This window comes from Cheilinus undulatus, linkage group 21 (assembly GCF_018320785.1).
Source record: "Cheilinus undulatus linkage group 21, ASM1832078v1, whole genome shotgun sequence".
NCBI classification, from domain to species: Eukaryota; Metazoa; Chordata; class Actinopteri; order Labriformes; family Labridae; genus Cheilinus; species Cheilinus undulatus.
The window spans coordinates 14,399,838-14,424,102 of NC_054885.1; the positions used below are offsets into that span (position 1 = coordinate 14,399,838).

Below are 24,265 nucleotides of genomic sequence, written 5' to 3' on the forward strand. Positions count from 1 at the left end.
AAAATTTTTCTAAAAAGATATAAATCAGTTGTTGAAATTGTTAGTAAAGTGCTGAGTTAGCACCTGACATGGTGGAAAAGTTAAAGAAGAAGAAAGGAACACTGAAGAAATTGATTTGCCAAAGATACAGTAAGAGAAATAATGCATAAACAGCTAAAATGGTTTGCTAAAGTGATGAAGAACAACTAAAACTATCAGCTTAAACTCAGATAGATAGGTCAGCTAAAAGTTATAAATCAACAATTAAAATAAATAGCTGAAAGTCTTAGATAAAAAGCTGATAGGTTAGCAAAAAGTTATGGGAATATGGCTGACAAGTGTTGTGAATAAATAGCTAACAGGTTAGCCAAAAGTTACAGAAGACCTATCAATTTATAGGCAAAGGATTATGGATAAACAGCTGATAGGTTAGTGTAAAATTATGGCTGAAAAGTTAAGATCATGAGTTACAAATTATAAATGACTGACACAGTTAGCTTGAAGTTGTTAAACAGCGGAAACAGTTAATTAACAGTTATTGATAAACTGCAGAAGTTAGCTATAAGTTTTGGATAAAACCCGGAAAGAGTTGATAAAAGACTGAAACAGTGAGGGAAAAGTTTTAGATAATAGTAAGCGGAAAGTTTTGGATTAACAGTTAATTAACAGTTATTTAATTAATTAGAAAATGGCCACAGTGTTAGCTTAAAGTTTTGGATTAACAGAAGAAACGGTTAGCTAAAAGTTTTGGATAAATAGATGAAATAGTTGGTTAAAAGTTTTTGATAACAGAAAGATGAATATTAAATGGCTAAAACTTTTAGCTTAAAGTTTTGGATAATAGTTGGCTCAAGCTTTTGGATAAACAGTCAATGGATTACAGTAAATTAGCAGTTACTGACAACTGGCTGAAATGGTTACCTAAAGTGCCGTATAACCGTTAGCTCAAAGTTTTTGTTAAATGGTAAACAGGTAACAGTAAATAAATGAAATGATAAATGGCTGGAAAGATTAGCTAAGAGTGTTGGATAACTGTTAGGTCAAAGTTTTTGATAAAGAGTAAGAGGTAACGGTTGATTACATTTTTGATAAATGGCATAAAGCTAAATGTTTTGGATGACAGTAAGCTAAATGTTAAATGGCTGAAAGTTTTGGATAAACAGTTAACAGACAAGTAACAGTTATTGATAAATAGCTGAACAGTTAACTAAAAATCATGTTCAATAAACTTAGATAAACAGATGAAACAGTTAAGTAAAAGTTTTGGATACAATGTATCCAACTGAAAATAAACATAATAAAACTTAAACGTAAGAAACTGCTAAAACTGGCTGAAATGGTTTTGCCGAAATTAGCGAAAAGTTCAGAATAGACACCTGACAAGTTATGGACAAATGGCTGAAACAGTTGAGTTCTGCACAGACAGTAAAAAGGTAATGGTTAATGAACAGTGAGTGATAAATGGCTATAAAGTTAGCTAAAAAAATGTTTAAAGGCTTAGAGTTTTGGTTTAATTTCTGAAACTTTTAGCAAATAGTTTTGGATGAACAGTTAATGGTTGATAGACAGCTGAATATAAACATGATAACTGGCTGCAAACTTAATAAACTGAAACTTTTAGCTAAAAGCTTTGGCTTAATTGCTGGAACAGTTAGCTTAGACTTATGGGTCAAAATCTGAAACAATTAGCTTACAGTTTTGAGAAAATAGCTAAAATGGTTAGCTAAGGATAAAGAGTTGAAATTGTTAAGAATTAAAAAACTTCTGAAAATTTACAGATAAGTAGATTGATATTTTCAGAACGTTAACGGTAAACTATAATGGAAAATGGTTCTTATGTAGCTTGCACTTGATATACACTTGACTATACCTACCTAAACACTGATAGTTAAATAGTATGAATAGATTTTTTTTCTCTGTTTACAACGAAATAAAACTTTGTTTTAAATCTAGTTTAGCATTTTTTATATAACGTGTGTGTCCTTGAAGGGGTACCTTAGGGCTGTAGGTATATATCACATATCACAAAAAGTTGTAAACCACTGGGGAATCTCATTTTACTGGCAACAGATAATTCCCATAACTGTTGGACTGTTTTACAAAGAGACATCAAATTCAGTAAGTAGGAAGATCTATGCCACAAGTAGCCTATAGCGCTTTTTCAATTTAAAAATTGAGACTCCTCAGACACAAAAATAAGAAAACTTTACTGGGCAATACAAACTCAACCAAGTAGTTATCTTACAATAAAGGAGATATAACAATGTGCCACAGGGTCTGTTTTTATACTGATTCATTGTGATTATTTATTCATGAAAATTGGTTTTATACCACTGCTGTTGAGGAAGAAAATGAGAGTTCTGTTTTGTGGGTTTACTACGTGTATGTAAGCTGATTTCTTTCTGTCCTGCCAACACCAAACCATAAATGGAAGATGCACATTCCTCAGAAGCTCATGTAGAACGGATCTTACCAGACAACACATGATGCACTTTATTTTTTTAAAACATTTCAGATCACAGGCTGGTCTTCAGGTCCAAACTATCTTTATGCACTGGTGATAGAAAATTAGATGAATTTGTTAGCTTAGTTATTTGTGCAAACTGGCTAACACATAATCATGGTGTTCGTTGAGCTCAGTATTTATTATCCAGTCGATCTGCAGTATTAAAAATTTAAAAAGTACTATGTTTAAAGTCTTAGTTTTAGAGCGGAGAGTCGCTGTGTGATCGCATTTAGCACTTTATAAACTTGAAACTATATGCTGGATTCTGGTGTTTTACTCTAAAGGAAATGTTTTTGAACACATTTTTAGCTTAGTAATCCTAAACCCATCAGTATATTGTTAGTGACAACATATAAACTATGCAAATGTTTGAAAGCTGTAACGATGCTTTTGTCAATTAAATCATGTACTGCTCTTTATGTTTGGCTTATTTATTTCATGCTATGTTGTGTGTCTGGTACAGTTTTATGTGGTTTGATTGGTTAATTTAAATGTTTAGCTTGTTATAGTTTATTATATAGTTTCAAACTTCTCCTGTATTCGTATTTTCACATTTGTTTATCTTAAGTTCATACTTTAATGTTAAAGTAACTATATTTGTACATTAGAGTATTTATTTGTGGTTTTATTTTTCCTTAATAAATTATCTATTTTTTTATTCATGATCTCCCATCAATGGTTAAGTTACATAATAGCAAAAGACATGAGAGTCGATAAGAAGGAGAAGAAAACTTTTCCAGTTGTGATGTGGCCTGTGTGGGCATGAAAAAAGAACATGCAATAAAAGACACCAATTTATATTACAAATAGAAAATCACTTTGAAGGTAAAAATGAAAATAAATTACTCTCTTTCTGCAACAGGAAGCTGTCATCAGTGTGGCAGGAGCACCTGTGGTGTTACTTTTCAAAGTAAAAGCCCTTGCTACAGGCTACAGTATAGTGAAACTAGCCATAAACTTTAAATGTAATTGCTCACAAAATGCAGACTACTCATTTGTGCTAAATCTAAGTTTTACATCAGATAGTTATTTCATTTTTTTATTAATCTAAGCGAACATTTTACAAAGTCGCTGCTGTAAACAGAAAAGCCACGAAGACTTTAAATCTACGTGCTTTGCTTGAGATATAAATTAAGTGAAATAATTTTTCATGGGGTTATCACAGAAAAATTATGCAATATATATCATGCTCGCTGTATGTTCTTCTAACACGTCTTCTTAAGGAAATAAAAAGATGCACTAACATCTATTTGCCCTAAAAAAAGAAAAATTTAAAAAAAAAAAAAAAAACGATATTGAAGAAAATGACGAGAAAACGTTTACTTATCTGTTGACCATGAAAAAGAAAACCTCCATGATTTTCGATATATTCGATCATTCACTATCTTATGGAAGCCAGTTTGTGCCACTTAAAAGAAATAAATACACGTAAGTCAAAAATCTGAGATTAAAAGTCGAAATTATGAAGAAGTAAATCAGAACTATGAGATAAAATCGTAGAAATAATGGGAGTAAGCCAGAGACTGTGAAAAGTCATCATTTTGAGGAAGTAGGTCAGAATTATGAGATAGTCATGATTATGAGATAAAAATTAATAGCTAGAAGATAAAAAGTCCATATGAGGAGGTAACAAGTGTATGAAAAAAGTCATCAAAAAAAAAAAAACATTATTATGATATTAAAAGCCATAATTATGATGTAAGAAGTCGGAGTTATAAGATTATCATAATTATGAGATAATTATCAAAATCATGAAAGTGAAAAGCCATTATTTCTTCTTTTTATCAAATGATTAAGACTTTTAAAAAATATCTTATCATTTATTAAAAAACGATTAAGTTTATCTCATGATTTCGTTTTAAGTTTGTTTGTTTGTTTGTTTGAATAATTATTCAACTTTAATTTTTTTCTTCCATATGTGGGGGAAACGGGCTCTATATTTAGGTTATTAGAAACCTTAACGAATTTCATTTTGATATAAAAATAAAATAAGGACATTTTAATACGTTAGGTGGCAGTGTGGCACTAACTTGGATGCCGGCTGCTGTAAACTCCGAAGAAGAAAGAGGAAGAAGCTGCTGGTTAGCTGCCTAGCCGGGTGGCTATCAGTGCTAACAACTGTGGTGTGACACGTGTGTGGTTTTATTTACTCTTTTTGACTGTGTAGCTGTGACCCACTTGTTCTGTCACAATGGGGATCCTGGAGAAAATTGCGGAAATAGAGAAAGAAATTGCCCGGACACAGAAAAACAAAGGTAAGGGAGGGATAGTTGCAGGGCTAGCTGTTAGCTACATCTTAAACTTAGAGCCAGCTGTGAGTACGTGTGACACCCGTGTTGTGTTACTCTGTAATGTCACTGCAATTCGAGAAGAAACATGCTAATTAACAGCTTGATTCAAGTTACGGATACAATTAAAGGTGTGATCTTCATAAGATATTTATATATAAATTGTTTTTAAATTTTATTATGAGATAACTTCTCTCCAGTGAGTTGCTTTCGTGGATATTACAGTTTTATAGCAGGCTTTGTAGTTCTTACCTACATTTAAGAGTTTGACACCTACTTTAAACAAACTTTAGATAAATTAAACGATGCAGAATATGACACAAGACCAGTCATAATTGTGTCCCATTCATTCTTTCAGCCACTGAGTACCATTTGGGTTTGCTGAAGGCAAAGCTAGCCAAATACAGAGCTCAGCTCCTGGAGCCCTCAAAGTCAGCAGGGGCCAAAGGTGAGGGCTTCGATGTCATGAAATCAGGAGATGCCCGTGTTGCTCTTATCGGTTTCCCTTCCGTGGGTAAGGTAAGTAAACAACATGATAGGTATTTGGTTTCTTCTTAACCATATTTCCTCGTTCCTGGACTACATCTCAGATACTAATGAACAAACAAAGAGAAGTTTAACGGATCAAAAGATTCTGTATCTGGTATTAATCATCTGTTGTGTCCTGCAGTCCACCTTCCTCAGTTTGATGACATCAACAGCCAGTGAAGCAGCGTCGTACGAGTTCACCACACTCACCTGCATACCTGGTGTCATAGAGGTAAACACACCTTCAGTGGCACATACATTATGACATGCAGCTTAAAAATCTGTGGGACAATGTGCACTAACATTATCTGTTGCTTCTCAGTACAAAGGGGCCAATATCCAATTGTTAGATCTGCCGGGAATCATTGAGGGTGCTGCCCAAGGTAAGCCTTTTGTTGATAGAGCAAAACTGTTATTAAACATTAACAAACGGATGAAACTTAAAATCTATCTTTAGACCTCAATGAAGTGGATTCTTTCTAATGCAAACATCTGACTTTGCAGTGATACAGTATCTTTGTTTTTTTTAAAGGTAAGGGTAGAGGTCGGCAAGTCATAGCAGTTGCCAGGACGGCAGATGTTGTCATCATGATGTTGGACGCCACCAAAGGAGACGTTCAGAGGTTTGTAACCCCACTGTTCATGTTTTACTTTGAAGTTTATACGTGAGAATAAAGTATTATCATGTTATTATTGCCTGTCATGTCATGTTTTGTCTTTCCAGAGAACTTCTAGAAAAAGAGTTGGAGTCAGTAGGCATTAGGCTCAACAGGACAAAACCAAACATTTATTTCAAGGTATACTGTTTTCTGTCTCAATTTTGAAGAGATGCAGCTCTTAATTTGATCAAATGGTGACAGAAGAGGTAATTGCACCAATGTTTATCATCCCTCTCTGCAGCCAAAGAAAGGTGGCGGCCTTTCCTACAACTCTACAGTTCCTCTCACCCAGTGCTCAGAGAAACTCGTCCAGCTCATCCTTCATGAATACAGTATCCTTCACTTCAAGCAAACAGAAAAATACAGTTGTAAAACTTAAGTTATTCAGAAAAGACACAGTATGTAACCAAAAGTAATAGATTCTTTTTATTTCAAGAATAAATTATGCAAGCAATTGAAACTTAACCAGATTAAATATCCCACAATGCAGTGCAGACTCACAGAAAATTAACAAAAAATTCAGCACTGATACAACTTCAGCAACATTTTTATTTATTAAGTACAGTATTGATTTTTCAGACAAAAATAGTTTGAAAGATTTCATAAATTATGCCATTTATCATTTAAACTTGTTGTGGAATAGCAGATGCTTAATGACTCTAATGCTCTGGGTTTGTTGTTCTCAGCTCTGTGTTGACATTGGGCGGTGATTCCATCGGCTTGTTTGTGTACCTCAGAAGCTTGAACACAATTCACGCCTAATTTTCACGCTAATCCCTTCCTCTTTGCGTACCATCGTGGGAAGAGAGAGACATGGCCGCACTTACTTGGGGATGTTCGCTTTTGTCTAGGGGGCATAATAACTGAGTGTTGTGTCATTAAGACTAAAGGACAACCAGCAGACTTTCCAAAACAAAGAAAATGTTTTCTTCTGGTCTAAATAAAGAAGCTAGGTCTATCAAGTGTGACCCCTGGAACAGGCCCAAAATGCTACAATTTGGCTAATTTATTCAAAATGGCTGGCTGGGATAGAAACATGGATCCACTGGGTTTTTGTAGATCTCTCCAAGATGCATCTACACACCAAGTTTCATTAATTTCAGTAAATCTGCTTTTTGACAGTGTTCCTTTAAAGCAGGAAAGGTGGCACTATTGACGCAATTCCTGGGAGAAATTTTTTAAACGTATATTAACCTCACATTTTTCAGACCCCACATATGTGTGCCAATGTTTTTGTATGTTTGTTTTTGAGCACGCTAAGGGGCCCAAAAAGACCGGGGATGGATTGAAATTAAAACAAACCTGACCAGTTTCAATAGGGCTCTTTCTCCCTTGGTGCTCAGGCCCCCAAAAAATTCCAATAAATTGTTTTCAGTTGTTTATCAGCACCACTCTCCATCTCACTGGCACTTGCTCATGAAACAGGATGATAGAGGTGGGGGAAGTGTGGAAGCAGAAAGGAAGCTAAGGGATACATGAGATGTGTCCAAAGAGAGGATTTGTTTTGGTTTGCAATTTTGCTCTGAAAGTGGCACAGTAAGCCTTTTATTGATAGATTACATAATTGCAGGTAGACTATTGCATGGGGATAACAATGTCACCATTGTACTACGAGAAAAATGCTTATCATTAAATTGAGTATTCCAATTTTGTATGTCTCTGCATGGAAAAGGCATTTCTGGCTTTTGGTCTTCCTGTTACATCCTTTCACTTGTAGCATTGTGCTGACTTCTTTAACTCACTCCCCTCAGAAATCTTTAATGCAGAAGTTCTCTTCAGGGAGGACAGCACGCCAGACGAGTTCATTGACGTCATCGTTGGGAACAGAGTCTACATGCCTTGTCTATATGTAAGTCTGTACTCTGTATCTCACGTACGACTAAACACTTATACATGCATACTGAATACTCAGCTATGGTTAGAATGCCATTCCACCATAATAAAGAGCCTGTCATCTTATTATGTGACTTTATCATTACCTCCTCCAAGGAGGTTATGTGATCGGCAGGGTTTGTTTGTTTGTTAGCAACATAACTCAAAAAGTTATGGACGGATTTTGATGAAATTTTCAGGAAATGTCAGAAATGGCATAAGGAAGAACTGATTACATTTTGGGAGTGATCCGGATCACCGTCTGGATCCAGGAATTTTTTAAAGGATCCTGTACTGTTGGGAGATTGGGCTAATGGCGGAGGTCTGCGCTCTCCGAGTGCTTTTCTAGTTTATGTATGTAGGGTCCACACCTTATTGCTTGGCTTGCAACAAGTTAGAGTGACCGTCAGTCCATAATAAATTTACTTGCAATAAACATGCATTTATTTTTAATATAGCTACAGAGGTTTTTGAATGTTATCTAACAGCATTTAAAACATATGGCAATATGGTTGCTTTATGGTAATGCTTTATTCTAAATTAAAGCAGGATAATATTTTTTTCTGGTGATGGGTTATGGGAACATGATTTAGCATTTTTCTGTTATGTGTTTTTTTCTTTTTAATCTATTCACATATTTTGTCTTTTACAGGTGTACAACAAGGTGGATCAAATCTCCATCGAGGAAGTGGACCGCCTGGCTCACAGACCTAACAGTGTCGTTATCAGGTTTGTTATATGAATGCATGTGAAAATTTTCTCTCACGCCTTGGTTGTATGCTTATGTCACAGTTTTGTGCTCATTCTGTTCTCATTTTGCATCAGTTGTGGCATGAAGCTGAACCTGGATTACCTCCTGGAAACACTGTGGGAATACCTGGCACTGATTTGCATTTATACTAAGAAAAGAGGAGGTACACAACACAGACTTTTTATTATTCTCATATTAGACTGCTACATGAATATAGAGATGAGAAATCATGCTTGTTTTTTTTTTGTTGTTTTGTTGTTGTTTTGTTTTCCAGAGCGGCCAGACTTTGGTGACCCCATCATTATGAGAAGAGGAGCAAGTGTAGAACATGTGGTAAGTTAAATGCACACTTAATCATACGTCATGAGTAGGTATTAGTACCAGCACTCCAGTACTCATTGGATATCATAATTCGTGTAGTGCATCATACTGTGTGTACATGTGGTTTTAGGCTATAATTTACATGCTTTACATGTGTTACAAGACTTTATGTGTTTGCCCTATTTTAGACGTTACACAGAGCTTTACCTACTTCAGCCAAAGCTTTGGCTTTATTTTTCAGAGAAAGCCAGATTACAGCAACAACCACTGCTTTACATCAGCTACAGTACCTTTCATAGGTCACATTACTCTAAGGGCATATAATAGGTCGTTTCCACCCCGAGCAGTCTGGTTCATTTTGGTACGGCAGGGTGCACATTTTTTTGCGTTTCCATAGAGCAAAAGTTGGAAAGGGTCCCAAAAAACTGACTCGTTTCATCCCACTTTTTGGCAACCTTCCGTAGTGGTACCAATCTTACCTATCTGGCCCAAAAACGTGGAACTATACACACAACAATGGGGGATTGCACTGACGTCACGTAAGCGTGAGACACGACCGCTCCACTCCAGGCTGCAAATCACAGAACTCCGCTCTGTGAGGAGCGGTCAAAAATGGGATTAAATCTGGAATGTTTGGACCCTACAGAGATCCAGACTGTTTCCTGGTCTGTGGATATTGATATCTAACCACAAATCAAATTTCCTGACGTTTATCTGGATCTGATTTTAAGTACACAAAGCAGAGCCTGAAGGACTTAGTCTTGTTTGATTTTAACACCAGTTAAACCTTTAATTTATTTTCAATGTGGTGAATTCTCATGGTGTAGCTCCAAACGTTTATATTTTGTGGTATGAACTGTTATAGACTAGATATATTTGCATATTACTGTACTGTTAATTTCTGTACATGTATTCCATCAGCTGAGAATCTGTACTGACAGCTGTTCACATAATAGAGATGTATTTTTTTTTAAAGCACTTTCAGCTGAAATAAAGCTGTTTACTGCTTATTCCCTGATTTCTATCACTCATCCTTTCTACAACTCAGCAACTAGACCAGTAGACTTGTGCTGCATGTGACCTCACATGCATGACTTTACAGCCCGCCCACCGAGTGAGGGTACTGGTGTCAAACTATTTTGGTGTTTAACGTACCGAACCATACCAAACTGTAATCAATCAAACCGGACCACCTGGTGGAAATGAGGAAACAGTTCGCCTGTGATTACACCAGAGCAGAGAAGAGTAGCCTGCTAATGAAACAAGTGAATGGAGCAATGCTCCAAATAAGTTGTGTGTGTTAAAGTTTTCAAATCATTTTGTTTTCTACCTGCAGTGCCATCGAATCCACAGAACCTTAGCCAGCCAGTTTAAATACGCCCTGGTTTGGGTGAGTAAGTTAAAGTTTTCAGAGGCAACATCTTTCTGAAACTTATAATCCTCTTCTCTCATGTTGAGTTTCTGTGTTAAACAAATGTCTTTTAAATAAGTCACTGTAAATGGTAACTGGACTTGAGCTTCTGTAGTGTTTTTCATAGTCATTTTTACATTCACACCATGTTCACGCACTGATTTAGAAAGCTGCTTTGGAAATTGGAAAGCTGGGAATCAAACCCAGCGCTCAGGTTGAGTTAACCGGCTCTGATGTCATGTCTGGGATACTTTAGACATACAGAGGCTGCTGACTTTAACTAGTGGCCTTTTAAGAGAGGTTTATTTTAAAAACCCAGCACTAAAAAGTTGATCAGCAACCTCTGGTATTGAAAAACTGCAGCTCCTGTAGTGCAGTTTGACTGGCTGCAAAAGCCCTGGAAGTCACATACCCAATCAAAAAAGGCAATTTTTACAGCTAAGAAAATGTCAAAAGGAATTTTGTATGTGAAGCTTGTTTCTTGATTGGCACACATGAAGGACAATTTTTTTAAAATAACTCATCCAAACTGCTTTTTCTGCGGGATAAGAGATATTAAAAATAAGGGGTCTTTTTCTTAAACTACAAAGCTACCTTATTTATCAGTTTTTCTAATAGCACATGTCTTTTTTACCTTGTTTATTTTTAATCAAACTTCATTAGACTGAAACAAACAAAGGGAATGGTGTTATCTGTGTTGTTTGTTGGTCTTTCAGGGTACCAGTACCAAGTACAGTCCTCAGAGGGTCGGCCTGACGCACATCATGGAGCACGAGGACGTCATCCAGATTGTAAAGAAGTAAAGCAAACTTCTGACAGGACAAAGACAGAAATTAATTACTATGGAAATGAACCCTCTGTACAATAGAAACACAGCAATGAAAAATAGCAGCCATTCTTATTTTGTATATGAAAATCATCAAAACACATTTAAGATCAGATTTGAGTTGGTTGTGAGCTTGAAACCCGTATTTTATCTTTGGATCAAGATAAAAAAAAAAGTTGAACTGATTCTGACAGAAATGGGAAAAAAAGAATAAAGTTCATAAAAATATCATGAATCCTTTTGTTTTTATTCCCCCAAAAATGTTGGATTTGATCTTAACTGGCCTTTTTTTATGTGAAAGGGATTAAGACCTGCTAACACTTCCCATTTGAGCAGGAGTCTCCTTATTTTTAGCTCTGTCTCCCACCTTTGCTCCTGATTGATAATTTCTCCTGATTATTATCCTATATTTACATAAATGAAAATTAAATGGATGTTTTTCGGCTTCTGTGTGTGATACGAGCCATTAAGCCCTGGCAGCTGGAGTCAGCAGAAAGCAAGCGCCAACCACCCCATCCATGTGCATCACTCACTGCAGCTGCTCTGCTTGAAACCTACAGAAAAATCAGCAGAGAGGAAAAGTTTCAGAAACTGGGAGAAATTAAGTTAGGGAGAAGAAGATGGTGTGATCAAAAATTGCAAAAAGAGTTGGGGGGGGGGGGGATCAAGCTTTTAATCAAGAACAAATGAACTCTTCAATATGAAATGTCCCCATGGCAGTTTAACCAGCATATGTGGCACAAGGTAGTAATAATGGGCCACTGTGCAGGCTATTTTAACAGGCCCTTAGGCTCCTTAGTTAGAAGGCACACATGCACACACATACATGATATACATGCACACAATTAGGCGTATAGCATTACGATTATTCAGACCTACATTATCTAACTTGCTCCTAAGGTTACCTGCTGCATGTTTGTGGATACACCTCTAAGGGCCGCAGTATCAGCTCCCTTTGAACAGCATGGCTGCTCATTTCCTTGCCTTGTAGTTGTGCTCAGTTTGTCAGTCTTGGCAGATTTTGTGGTTTACCTGGCTGGAATCTTGCTTTCTTGTCACAGGATCAAATTAGCCATAAGATTGGACAACATACAGACACTACCCAGCAATCATCTGTGCATATCTAATAAAGGAAATATTTATTACAGTTTATTCATAATGATTTTTTCACTGTATATATGAAATAGGACTATGGTGTTTAGGGATACACAATATTATAGGCATAATATCAGTATCTGCAGATATTAGCTCAAATGTTAATGAACGGTATTGACAGATATGAAAATTTCTGCTACTATTAACAACCAGTATATCAGCCGTACAAATTGTTGTGTTTTGGCTGTATGTACAAACTGCTTGTGAACTTGTGGGCTGGACCGACAGACTGCATCAGCCATCTGAGCATATACGCACCATACATCTGACATATTTTCATTTAAAATAATAATAATTAAAAAAAAAAAAACATGTTTTGATTGATATAAGACAACCCTACAATGCAAATGGCATCGTATCTGGACAATCTGATGTGGAATTTCAAAATAAAAGCCATCTCAAATTTGTCATAATCACTGTAGATCTGATATTTTATTTGAAATAATTAAAAAACTCATGTTACCAGGGGCTCGTTCCACTTTAGATTGGCAGTTGACTACACCACAATACAATTGGTGCAGTATAAAGACAATCTGATGTGGGATTTCAAAATAAAAGCCATTTCAAACATGCCATAATCACTGTGCATCTGACTTATTTTAATTTGAAATGATGAAAAAACTCCCTATTACCACAAACACATTCCACTTTAGAATGATAACTGAAACCCCACAATACAACTGGTGCAGTATTAAGACAATCTGATATGCAATTTCAAAATAAAAGCCATCTGAAAACCATCATAATCACTGTACATCTGGCATATTTTAATTTGAAATAATCAAAATACTCCCTGTTACCACAGACTCATTCCACCTTAGATTAGTAGTTGACTGCTCCACAATGCAACTGGTACAGTAGTAAGACTATCTGATGTGGGATTATGATGTGCACTGGCTGGTGGTTTTTGCAGAAGCACTTGTAGAGAGACAGAGCCTGCAAAAAAGGACAAAATGCAGTCAGACAAGGCAAAAAACACCCTGAGAAATCACTAGACTCAAAAGTTGAAGAAGAGCCAGGTTACCTGATTAGGTGTGGTATACACCGGTGTCTGAGAGTCATCACCAGGTGTTTGGATCTTGATTGTCAATGATAAGCTCTTTGGGATGAGTTATTTTATCATAATGGCTCAATTGAGAAACGCAATTTGAGAATGATTATACAAATGTTCTTTCTATTGACATATGCTATTTTTCCCAAAGAACAAGACCAAGAAAATTTTAAATGAAGGCATCCAGGTGGAAGATCTGCAAAAGACAGGGCTAAAAATAGATAAAAATGCCTCAGATACCAAAGACTTCTGGGGTCGAAGTGCGTTAAGCAGCATTCACACAAGGCTTGTTTTTGTTTTTAGTGAGCTTATCAGAAGGAGCAATGATTCTATCTTGTTAGTTTGATGCTTTTATTATTGGAAAGTGTTTGGTTTGTGCGCAGGTGGGGTTAAGTTCTTCTTTTTAAACTTGTTAGTCATTTTAGACCTAAACCGTCGAGTGGTTTTGTCTCAAAGTGGTGCCAAGAAACCAAATATGCCTCTTCATGTTGCGCTACTTGTCTACTTTTGAGATGAAATTTGAGTTTATACTCCCCTTATTACAAGTGTTGTTAATCTGGATTAATAACTATCTTGCCATAAATTGTAGTTCCTACAAATTATAACCGATGAAGAGATTGGTTATAATCAATTAATTATAGTAATTAGCAAGAATAATGGATTTATCCTGCTTGATTAAAGGTTACAATGATTAGCTTCACCTGTGCAAGCTGTTACACTAAAGTGATGTAAAAACTATGGCGTCTCTAATTACAACACTACCATTATATTTTAGTTATGAATGTAATAATCAGGACCTAGTTTTGAAATTAGTTATTCTTTTGCCATGTCATGTTTTTACTTGAAATTGTTTTTTAACCTTTTTTTTTTTTTTTTTTTTTTAAAGATTTATTTTTGGCCTTTATTGAATATGACAGTGGATAGAGTCGGAAACAGGGAGAGACATGCAGGAAATAGTGCCATGGGCCGGATTCGAGCCCGGGTCGCCTGCGTATATGGCATGCACCTTAATCACTCGACTACTGGCACGCCTTTAACCTTTTTTTTAAACTTGATTTCATCAGCATTACCACAGTATAAGGCATTAACCTGACACGCCAGAGGGATTTGTTTCACACATCCATCTAGAAAACCACTGTTAGACAGCGTTTGGGAAAGGGCAGTGCCTTTGAAAAAAAAAAAAACTCGGAGGGTGATTGGATGAACGTTCAGTCTGTCACATCTTTACGAGCCAATCAGAGCAACAAAACACGTGACGAAGCCACTACCGAGGAATAAACTCCATATAGAACAGCAAAACGTGAACCATGGCAACTGTAGACATGTCAGTACACGACTTTCGTCATTTTTGAATAGAAAACAACTCACTGCTGTTCTTTGTTCTTCTTTTAGCAAAGAAATGTCGTCAAGTTCTAATAAAACTGGCGCTTTAGCAGCATCCACGCTAACGTCGTCCACCATAACTGCACCGGCTTCTTGTTGCTGCTTGCTTACGCCATGACTCCACCGCGCCCGAAATTACTGCCACTCGTCGCTGATTGGTCCTGTCATGGAAATGGGGGGATCCATCTGTTTTGCAAGGTTAATTAGGCATAGCTTTAGTAAGAGGTCTGACTCCCTTTTCTCCACTGCTTAAAAGTCTGAACCGCAAACATAACCTTTAACAAGCTAATATGAAAACCTGTTTGGACGTTTTCTTTAATAATTAGAAGTAACAATGACCAGCAGGTATAAATAAGCACACTGTTTGTCCTCATTATTAAATTGTTTGAGTTACAGAAGTCCTTCACATCAGTTAAGGGTCACTCACCTCTGACTCCTCCCCACCTGCCCCATCCCAGCCACCCAGCTGTTTGTGTCGCTGTCTCCAATGCCCCAAAGCAGGCTGGACAGAAAGTATGGACTCCCAGCCAATGCTCCCCATTCACTTGCACACACACAAGCACAATAGCACCATTAAATATTCACAAGCATCTCTTCTGTGTAGGAGAGGGGGACGGAGTGGGAGGCTTTACACCAGGAAAGAAAGAAAGAGAGAGAGAGGGGCTGTGACACCGCTGGACCTAAAGATGCCTTAAAGATGTCAGCTCTGAGGGACACCAGGATGAAGAGGTTTTGCTTTGGGATTACCTGAAGAGGAGAGGAATGAAGGAAGGATAACACTGTGGAGAGAAGGAAGCAACAAAGGTACGGTCAACCGGGGTGTGTGTGCATTGTGTGGAGCAGGCATGACACTTGATGCTGCTTGGCTCCATATGGCATAGCTAAGTGTGAGTGTGTGCCTGTTTGTGTTATACTACTGCTAATGACCAGGCACTGGGTGTTCAGTTGAGCCCCTTTAATAAGAAGTGTTCTTATTTAGCTTTTGCTTTAGGTATGTGGTGAAAAACTTTACATTTGTGTTTACTCTTGATCAGTTTAAGTTTAACCCTTATTGTTAAGCTTATGAGACTGATCCTTTGTTGATGTGTCATTAGACTCAATAATATCTTTATTGATTAGTTTTATCCTGGCAGTTACTGCCGATTATTTAAATAATCAGTGGGCAGAGCATAGTTGTAGACATTTTTTTAAAGAATGCAGGGAAATACTTCTTTTCCAAATAACGTTTAAGCAGAAACCCTACCTGACAAGGCTTTTTTAGTCTCCTGTATATGCAAGTATATGTATATGCAAGTATATGTATATACTTTTTTGTTGTTATCATGGTAAAATGAATATATTTGTGGTTTTGGACTGCAGGTCTTATCAGAGAAATTTTTGATTGCATTATCCTGGTCTTTTGAATGGATAAATGTTTGCCATAGTACAATAAAAGATCTCCTATAGGACTCTTTACAGATCACTTAAGTTTGACATTTTAGACCGCTTAAAGCAGAACTCTATAAAGGCACCCAACATTTATCTACCAATGAGCAAGACTGTGACAACAGTGGTAGGAGAATAAAATGAAAGAAAACTCCTTTAGAGTATCCAACTTGCAAAATAAAATTTAAAAAAGCAGTTTATTTGCAACCTTTCAGTACTAGACTTTTATCAGGCAAATCGTTTGTTTAAATGGGCAGGGCATCTAGAGGCATCTGGAGATATCCTGCCCTCTTTAACAAATTATTTGCATGATCAAGGTGAAGTACCAAAACTTTCAAATAAAGGACTTTTTTTTCTCTCCTGGTTCATCGTATTGTCTGTTGGGTGGTTTAAAAAAAGTCTTTGATAAGAACTTAATGGTTAATGAAATGAGGTCACAAGACTTAGACTGCTAGGGCTGCCACTATCCTGTGTTTAATTAACTGATACCCAAGAGCTGCTGTTCACTGGTTTGATCATTACAAGTTAGGTTTCATTATGTGGTGCAAACTGTACAAATTGGCACCCATCTTCCTGGAAAACTTGCAGTTTCTTCTCTTGAAACCTGCGACAGATTTAGTAAAGTCCTTTGTAGGAAGCTCTTGTTTTAAAGTTTAAAAAAGAGAAAATGATTATTTTATTGGAGAGCTTTTTGCCTTTTTTCTATAGAGACCTTAAAGACAGAGAGACGGTGTCACACAACAAATAATGGCAGGCTGGGAATTGAACTTGACTAGTGTGAAAAGCACTTTTCCTCTTGCATCTGCTCAACCAAACAGGCTAAATCAGTGCCCTAAAAACAAGTTTTAACAGGAAGACTGAACCTCTTAAGTTAACAACCTGTGTGTCCTATTGTGTGCTCTTCATGCCATAGCTATGGCTCTTAACCGCTTGAAACAAGACCCACTGCCAGGCCATTATGCCTCCAGGAGACAGTGAAAGGCAGTGAAATTACAATAGTGGGTCAGGGAGAAAAACTTTAAGTGTGACTGGTATGAGTCTTATTTCTTTAATAGTGCAGTTCATGCTTTGTAAACATTTTTAGACCACAAAGAAATGCATAAAACAATGACTTTTTACCTCCAAAATGTATTCAGTTCACCCTAAAGTCCTGGCTTATTGAAATATTGAGCTCACAAGATTTGAAGTCACAATGAGCTTAGCCTATTATCTCCAAAATGTGTTTAGTTTATCCTTGAGTCAGAGCGGTCATTCGTGCATACTTTGAAGAAGCACTCAACGTGTTCTTGAGGTATCAGGCTCAGAAGAATGGCATGGATGGATGGAGGATCTACACTCACAGACCACTTTATTAGGTACACCTGTTCAGTTAAATAGCTAGTCAGCCAATCACATGACATCAACTCACATGGCAGTTGTGTGGATGAAATTCCTTGTTGATGTCAGAGGTCACAGGAGAATGGGCAGACTGTTCAAGATGGTAGAAATGCAACCATAACTCAAATAACAACTCGTTACAACCAAAGTATGCAGAATACCATCTCTTATTGCACAGTTGAACCTTGGAGCAGATGGGCGACGGCAGCAGAAGACCACAACAGGTGCCACTACTGTCAGTTAAGAACAGGAAACTGAGGCAACATTTTCATGGGCTTACCAAAAAAAAAAAGCATGGATCCATCCTGGCTTGTATCAAGGGTTCAGGCTGGTGGTGGTGGAGAAATGGTGTGGGGGATATTTTCTGGCACATTTTGGGCCGAATGAGAATCTTTTAACCATCACAGCCTACTAGTACTGTTGCTGACCAGTTCCATCCTTTTATAATCACAGGGTACCCATCTTCTGATGGCTACTTGCAGCAAGATAATGCACCATGTCACAAAGCCCAAATTATGTCAAACTGGTTTCTTGAACATGACAATGAGTTCACTGTACTCCAATGGCCTCCACAGTCACCAATCTCATAGATCACCTTTGGGATGAGGTGGAACGGGAGATTTGCATCATGGATGTGCAGCAAATGAAATCTCTGAGCAATATTTCCAACAATGTTTGAAATTATGCCACGTAGAATAAAGGCAATTCTTAAGGCAACAGGTTGTCCAGCCCAGTAGTAGCAAGGTGTACCTAATAAAGTGGATGGTGAGTGTATGTAAGGACAGATGTACAGATGGATAACACATAAACATAATGCTGCTTGCCATAAATATATATTATTTAAACAAGGGCTGTTAAAATTAATGTGTTAATGCAGATTAATCCATCATAATGATTAATCTGATTAATTTTAACGCAATTAACCAATCTACAGAGCATAATGACTCAAAATCCCTGAAACGTCTCTGGCAATGCATTTCAGGCTGTCCGAGTAGGATTACCGTCGAGCATGCGCAAATGGGCCGTTGATCCGGTAGTGACCCACCAACTCAATATATGAAAGACGCTAAACAGCACACTGGCTGTCTCAGTGCGAAATTTGAGTACAAAAAAAGTTGTGCAAGTTTTCATAAATTCCCGCCATATTTCAGACTGTGAATGTAACACTCCCTGTAGCCTAGCAACAATCTATAATGCACTGTTTAATTTTGAGGCATGGCTTGTGATGCTGACAGAAGTAGCAAGTATTAAACATGTCCATTTTGACTGTAGCTACAGCTGTGTAAATTTAGCTTCTATGCACTTTAAGATATGCCTGAGTGAAATGTGACCAAAACTATTATTTACAGAACTTCGTTTTATTTTTTTATTCAATTCTTTTTATTTTTATTCAGGTGAAAAAATTCCACTGCCTCAGGTTATGTTCAAATACAGCTCTGTTGTTGTGTTTTAATGCACTTTTTGATGTGTTTTTGTCATTTTGCCAAATTTAAAAGGGAGGCTATGAATAAAAGTGAATATTTTTCATCAAATTGATCTGTATTGTTTCAAAATTTGAAATTACCAGCTGCTTACTTGGTGCCAAGCATATCTGGCCTGGCTACATTTCTTGATTTAAAAATTTGGCCCAGTTGAATTTGAAATTGAATAGCCCTGGCATATATAGTCCCTTCTTTCTTGAGTCTGTTTGCTTATGCAAAATGAAATGCTATTAATATAGATTAAAAATGAATGATATTTAATCATGATTAATCGAAATTAATCCACAGCAACCCTGTGATTAATCTGATTAAACATTTTAATAGTTTGACAGCACTAATATAAACACATAATCCATAAATATAAAAAGCACCTGTTTCTTCCAAGATCTTCTGATAAATGACTGGTAAAGGTATTTATTCACTGTCCTATCAAACAAAGGCATAAATATCCAGAAATAACTCAAGACAGAAACTTGGATTGAGTCTTTTCTTGTCATTTCTGGATTTTTAGGAAGTAAAATAAACAAATTGTAAATCAAGTTTGTTGTGAAAAAATATTACATAAAATAATCTTCTATTAAAATTAAAGATTTTATTAAAGACATATCCAACCCCAGGATCCAGACTCTAATTACTTAGTTTCTTCTGCCCTCTCCTGCTTCAGCCAGGTCATTGCAGCTTGTATCAACTGAGCTAAGAATCCTCTCATTAAATGGACATGAGGAACATGTCTGACTTCACTTAAACTAATAATAGACTCAGTTTGAGTACATCTATGAACCAGAGTGGATCACAACTCTCTAGATGGTCTGTTCACAGCTTTGTCCAAAAAACATGTGATAGATAGAGATATTGATAGAATGAGAGATAAAAATTTGAATCCTGACTCACAGGTTGTCTTGTGCTCAAGCTCCACCCTTAAGCACACACTACTTTATCACTTGTTTAACTAATTTTTTAAAAGGAACATGCTGTATCATATGGCACTTAAAAATAATGATTAAATTGAAAACCTCAAGAAAATATTTACTAAGATATAAGATATGGATGTGCACATGATTTTGATACTAATGTCTGCTCCCTCTCCAGCTCAACATTAGGAAGATTTCAAGTTCAAGAAATTTCCAAATTGGTTTTGCTTTTTAGACTTTAAGAACACTTTCACTTATTTGCACACCCCATTTACATAAGACAAACAGCAAATTTGATCCTGAATAAGTGGCTGTTTTGTGGTCTTTCACAAAAGACCTCTATGGAGCTGAATATTCAATAAGCAAACAAACATTTCATGTTGAAGTTAAAAGCTAACAGACTAACTGCCTTTGTGTCTAGCTAATCTCTCTTAAGGCCTTCAACAAATGTGTGTTCCTCTTATGCAGCAATGTTTGTCTATTGGATAAACTGCTCCCTGATGAACATTTAAAAGGAGTAGGAGACCTGAATAATCACTAAGGGAGATTGTATGGTACCATGAAATAAGTAAGATGTTTCTTTGATGTAAAGTGCCCACAAACCTGGCTAAATACAACATAGAGATTTCATTTTCTTGAAAAAGCAAAATGATCAAAATGAATTTATTTAAGATTTTGTGTTGATTTTCTCAATAGTTAACAATCCTCTGAATCTGAATTCTCAACAAATTACAATTCATTGTGATCACGTGGGTTCCTGTTAGGCTGCTGATCGATCTGGAAGTGCTCAACTGATATCATCAGAAACCTCATACAGTGCTGTGAGAAAGTTTTTTCCCCATTTCTTTTGTTGCCCTTTGTCACAATTTAATGCTGATTTCATTTAGAAAGGGAAAAAGACATCCAAACCTCTCTGGCCCTTTGTGAAAAAGGAACACCCCCTGCTTAAGTCCTGAATTATTGGTGATTAACCCAATTTTTTTGGAAGACCTAGTTCAGTTTCACCAGCCACAACCAGGCTTGATTACTGCCAGATCTGCTAGATCAAGAAATCACTTAAATAGAAGCTGTCTGACAAAGTGAAGAAGGTTTATAGATGCCAAAAAGGAACACATCATGCTATGATCTAAAAAAAAAAAAAAATTAGAACAGATGAGAAACAAAGTCCTTGGTATCTATCAATCTGGAAAGAGTTCCAAGCCATTTCTAAGGCTTTGGAACTCCAGCAAACCCCGATGAAAGCCATTATCCACAAATGGAGAAAACTTGGAACAATGGTGAACCTTCCAGGAGTGGCCAACCTACCAAAATGACTCCAAGAGCGCATCAACAACTCATCCAGGAGGTTACAAAAGAACCCAGATCAACATCTAAAGACCTGCAGGCCTCACTTGACTCAGTTAAGGTCAGTGTTCATGATTCAACAATAAGAAAGAGACGGGGCAAAAATGGAATTCATGGGAGAGTTCCAAGGCCAAAACCACTGCTCACCAAAAAGAACACAAAGGCTCCACTTGCATTTTCCCCAGAAAACATCTTGATGATCCCCAAGACTTTTGGGGAAATATTCTGTGGACTAACAAGACAAAAGTTTAACTTTTTGGAAGGTGTGCGTACCCTTACATCTGGGGTAACACTACATAAATGACTATGATACTGACAGTCAAATATGGTGGTGGTAGTGTGGGCTGCTTCAGGACCTGGACGACTTGCTGTAATTGATGGAACTGTGACTTTTGCTCTCTACTCTAGAAAATCCTGAAGGAGAATGTCCGGCCATTCATTTGTGACCTCAAGCTCAAGCACACTTGGGTTATACAGCAGGATAATGATCGGTTACACACAAGCAAGTCAACCTCTGAATGGCTTGGAAAAACAAAATGAAGGTTTTTCCAGTGGCCTAGTCAGTGTCCAGACTTAAATGTGATTGAGATGCCTTGGCATGACCTTAAACAGGTCGATCATGCTTGAAAACCCTCAAGTGTGGCTTGATTAGAACAATTCTGCAAAGATAAGTGGGACAAAATTCCTCCACAGCAATGCGAAAGACTCATTGCCAGTTATTGCAAATGCTTGCTTGCTTCACATAAGGCCAGGTAGGTTTTAATGGCCCCTTCCCCTAATTAATGAACTTACTGTTTAAAACTCAATCATACTTATTTGGGTTATCTTTGTCTAAAGTTAATATTTATTTGATTATCTGAAACATTAGTGACAAATATGCTAAAATATAGGAGCAAAAACTTTCCAGAGCACTGTATAAAAAGGTCAAAAATTAAACTTCTGCTTTACCTGTATACCTAAATCACCTGTTCAAGTTTAGTCCTTGTATGGGAAAGACTGGCAAAAACTTAAAAAAGAAAATGTAGGGCATTTGTTGGCAATATTTAGGGTAGCATTCCCAGGAAAATGTGCATGTGTGTGAGAGATTTGTCGTGTGTGCGTGTGTGAGATAAGACTCCAGGCTTTTTTAAACAAATCACTCTAAAAGCTCTGACGTTGGGCGCCAGTGTGAGAGGACGATAGCGTAACGTGTGTGTTATTTGTGTAATCCTGCCATTAAGGCACAATGGACCTCCACAACTGTTTACTCAGCCACAGTTGGAGACAAGATGGAGCTACACACACATTTAACATGCGTACAAGTGTAGCTTGTTGACCAAGAAACCTAATCGCTGCTCTACTCATGCATGGACTGATGTAAAGAGAAGTCTTGTACCTGATCGTGCTTTCTCTCTCCCCTCTCACCATTGTACATTTGAACTGTAGATGTACAGGTGATCGCTGAAGGTAATCACTGAAGCCTCACTGAGGCAACACAGGGTATGTTTACCACTAAAGGCCCATTGTGTTTCCAGATGGGCTGTGTAATTCAAGGAAAGGATTGCGTGTGTGTGCGTGTTTGTGTGTGTGAGTGGGCTGACAGGGATATAAAATGTTAAGGAGGGTCCAGAGGAGGGATAGGAGGCAGACAGGGAAGTGAGCTGGTCAAATTTGTGGGTCATCTAGGAGTCAACATCTGTCAATCAGAAGCACAGATACGAGGTAAGCTGCACCAGAACAACACTCTGACTTTATTTGTAAAGATTTCTTTTTAAATAATTTGACTTCATGATGCTGGCCTTCTCATGTGTTAAATCTCCTGGCTGTAGTCTTAAATGTGTCGTCTAAGTGTTGATAAAACAAAAGACAAAATGAAGCTGTTATAAACTATCAGAGATGCTAAGGTAGTCATCTTGGCATCAAGGAAAAAGCATGAAAGAGGCATGATATTACTTCCAATATTTGTTTAAATTAATGTAGATAATAAAACATACGTAAAGATTAAGTATTAAATGTATAATATGTAAAATGTTTGAACTAAAATATCTACATAAATAAAATAAATACCATTTTAATGTTATATTTAGGGATACACAGTGTTATCTGCATGGTACTGGTATCTGCAGATGTTAGCTTCAAGGTTCATGGATTTTAAAAGATTTGTAAATTATTACCAATATCTACAACCAGTACAGCAGCAGTAAATGTATTTAACCTTTGCTTAACCAGGTTAGTCCCACTGGGATCTGAGATTTCTTTTTCTTGCTCTTAGGGGTGCATGATCCTGCTGGTGTGATTTCGTCATGTGCAACTTTTGTCACATGACAGCATGAAAACAAAGCCACATTTTGCACTGCAATCACTTTGTGTGGAAAGCGTGATCTTTAACAGGAAATATGATCATTTTAATTTGATATAAAAATTAATGTTACACATGGGGGACAGTGGACCATGCTGTACAGGACTGGCACTAGTATTTTTTCATAATTTCAGCATGTTGTAATTTATTTTTAAAAAATGGCAATATATTGTTTTAAATAACATTTTTTAAATATCATTTTTTGTAGGATGTTGTGTTTTTTTGGAGGCCCTATATCTCAATCTAAATTAAACTTAAAGAAATATAGTTTTCATTTATCAAAGTTGAGGTAGTGCCGAAAAAGATCCTATGAAACATTAGCATGGCAAACATTTTCTGAGTGGTTTATTTTGTAAAAAGAAAATTAACAAAATGGCAAAATAGTCAGTGGACCTCTAAGGGTTAAGGGAGACCTGACTAAGAGTGGTAGCAGCATACAGTTTCAACAATCAGTTGCACTCAAACTTGAACTATTCACAGTTCTGTAAATACAGTAATAATATAACATTTGCTAGAACATCTGGATTTAAGAGTTTTGCAGTTTAAATGCAGTTTGCAAGTTGTTGAAAACCTTAAAGCTTTCTTTCCAAACTCAGTTTGGACTCTGGGAACAACAAAGTGCACAAAGTCAAATAAAAGCAGATTGTCATCTCCATCCT

The 24,265-nt window shown here is 36.8% G+C and overlaps 1 protein-coding gene across 1 annotated transcript; it reads left to right on the forward strand.

The window, feature by feature from the left end:
* The first annotated feature begins 4,558 nt into the window (after positions 1 to 4,558).
* On the forward strand, positions 4,559 to 11,369 carry drg2 (developmentally regulated GTP binding protein 2). The gene is made up of 13 exons (XM_041816844.1): positions 4,559 to 4,740; positions 5,132 to 5,292; positions 5,444 to 5,533; positions 5,624 to 5,684; positions 5,834 to 5,924; positions 6,026 to 6,098; positions 6,202 to 6,292; positions 7,712 to 7,809; positions 8,485 to 8,561; positions 8,658 to 8,746; positions 8,858 to 8,916; positions 10,241 to 10,294; positions 11,032 to 11,369. Exons 1-13 carry the CDS (start codon positions 4,677 to 4,679, stop codon positions 11,116 to 11,118), a joined length of 1,095 nt encoding a protein of 364 aa, XP_041672778.1. The 5' UTR covers positions 4,559 to 4,676; the 3' UTR covers positions 11,119 to 11,369.
* The last annotated feature ends 12,896 nt before the right edge of the window (positions 11,370 to 24,265 follow it).

Bases quoted from the DNA above. Each gene is read 5' to 3' on its own strand.
- drg2 (XM_041816844.1), top strand. From the start codon at position 4,677: ATGGGGATCCTGGAGAAAATTGCGGAAATAGAGAAAGAAATTGCCCGG. The intron at 7,810-8,484 runs GTAAGTCTGTAC...TGTCTTTTACAG, and splicing joins TCTACATGCCTTGTCTATAT to GTGTACAACAAGGTGGATCA. The intron at 8,747-8,857 runs GTACACAACACA...TTTGTTTTCCAG, and splicing joins TTATACTAAGAAAAGAGGAG to AGCGGCCAGACTTTGGTGAC.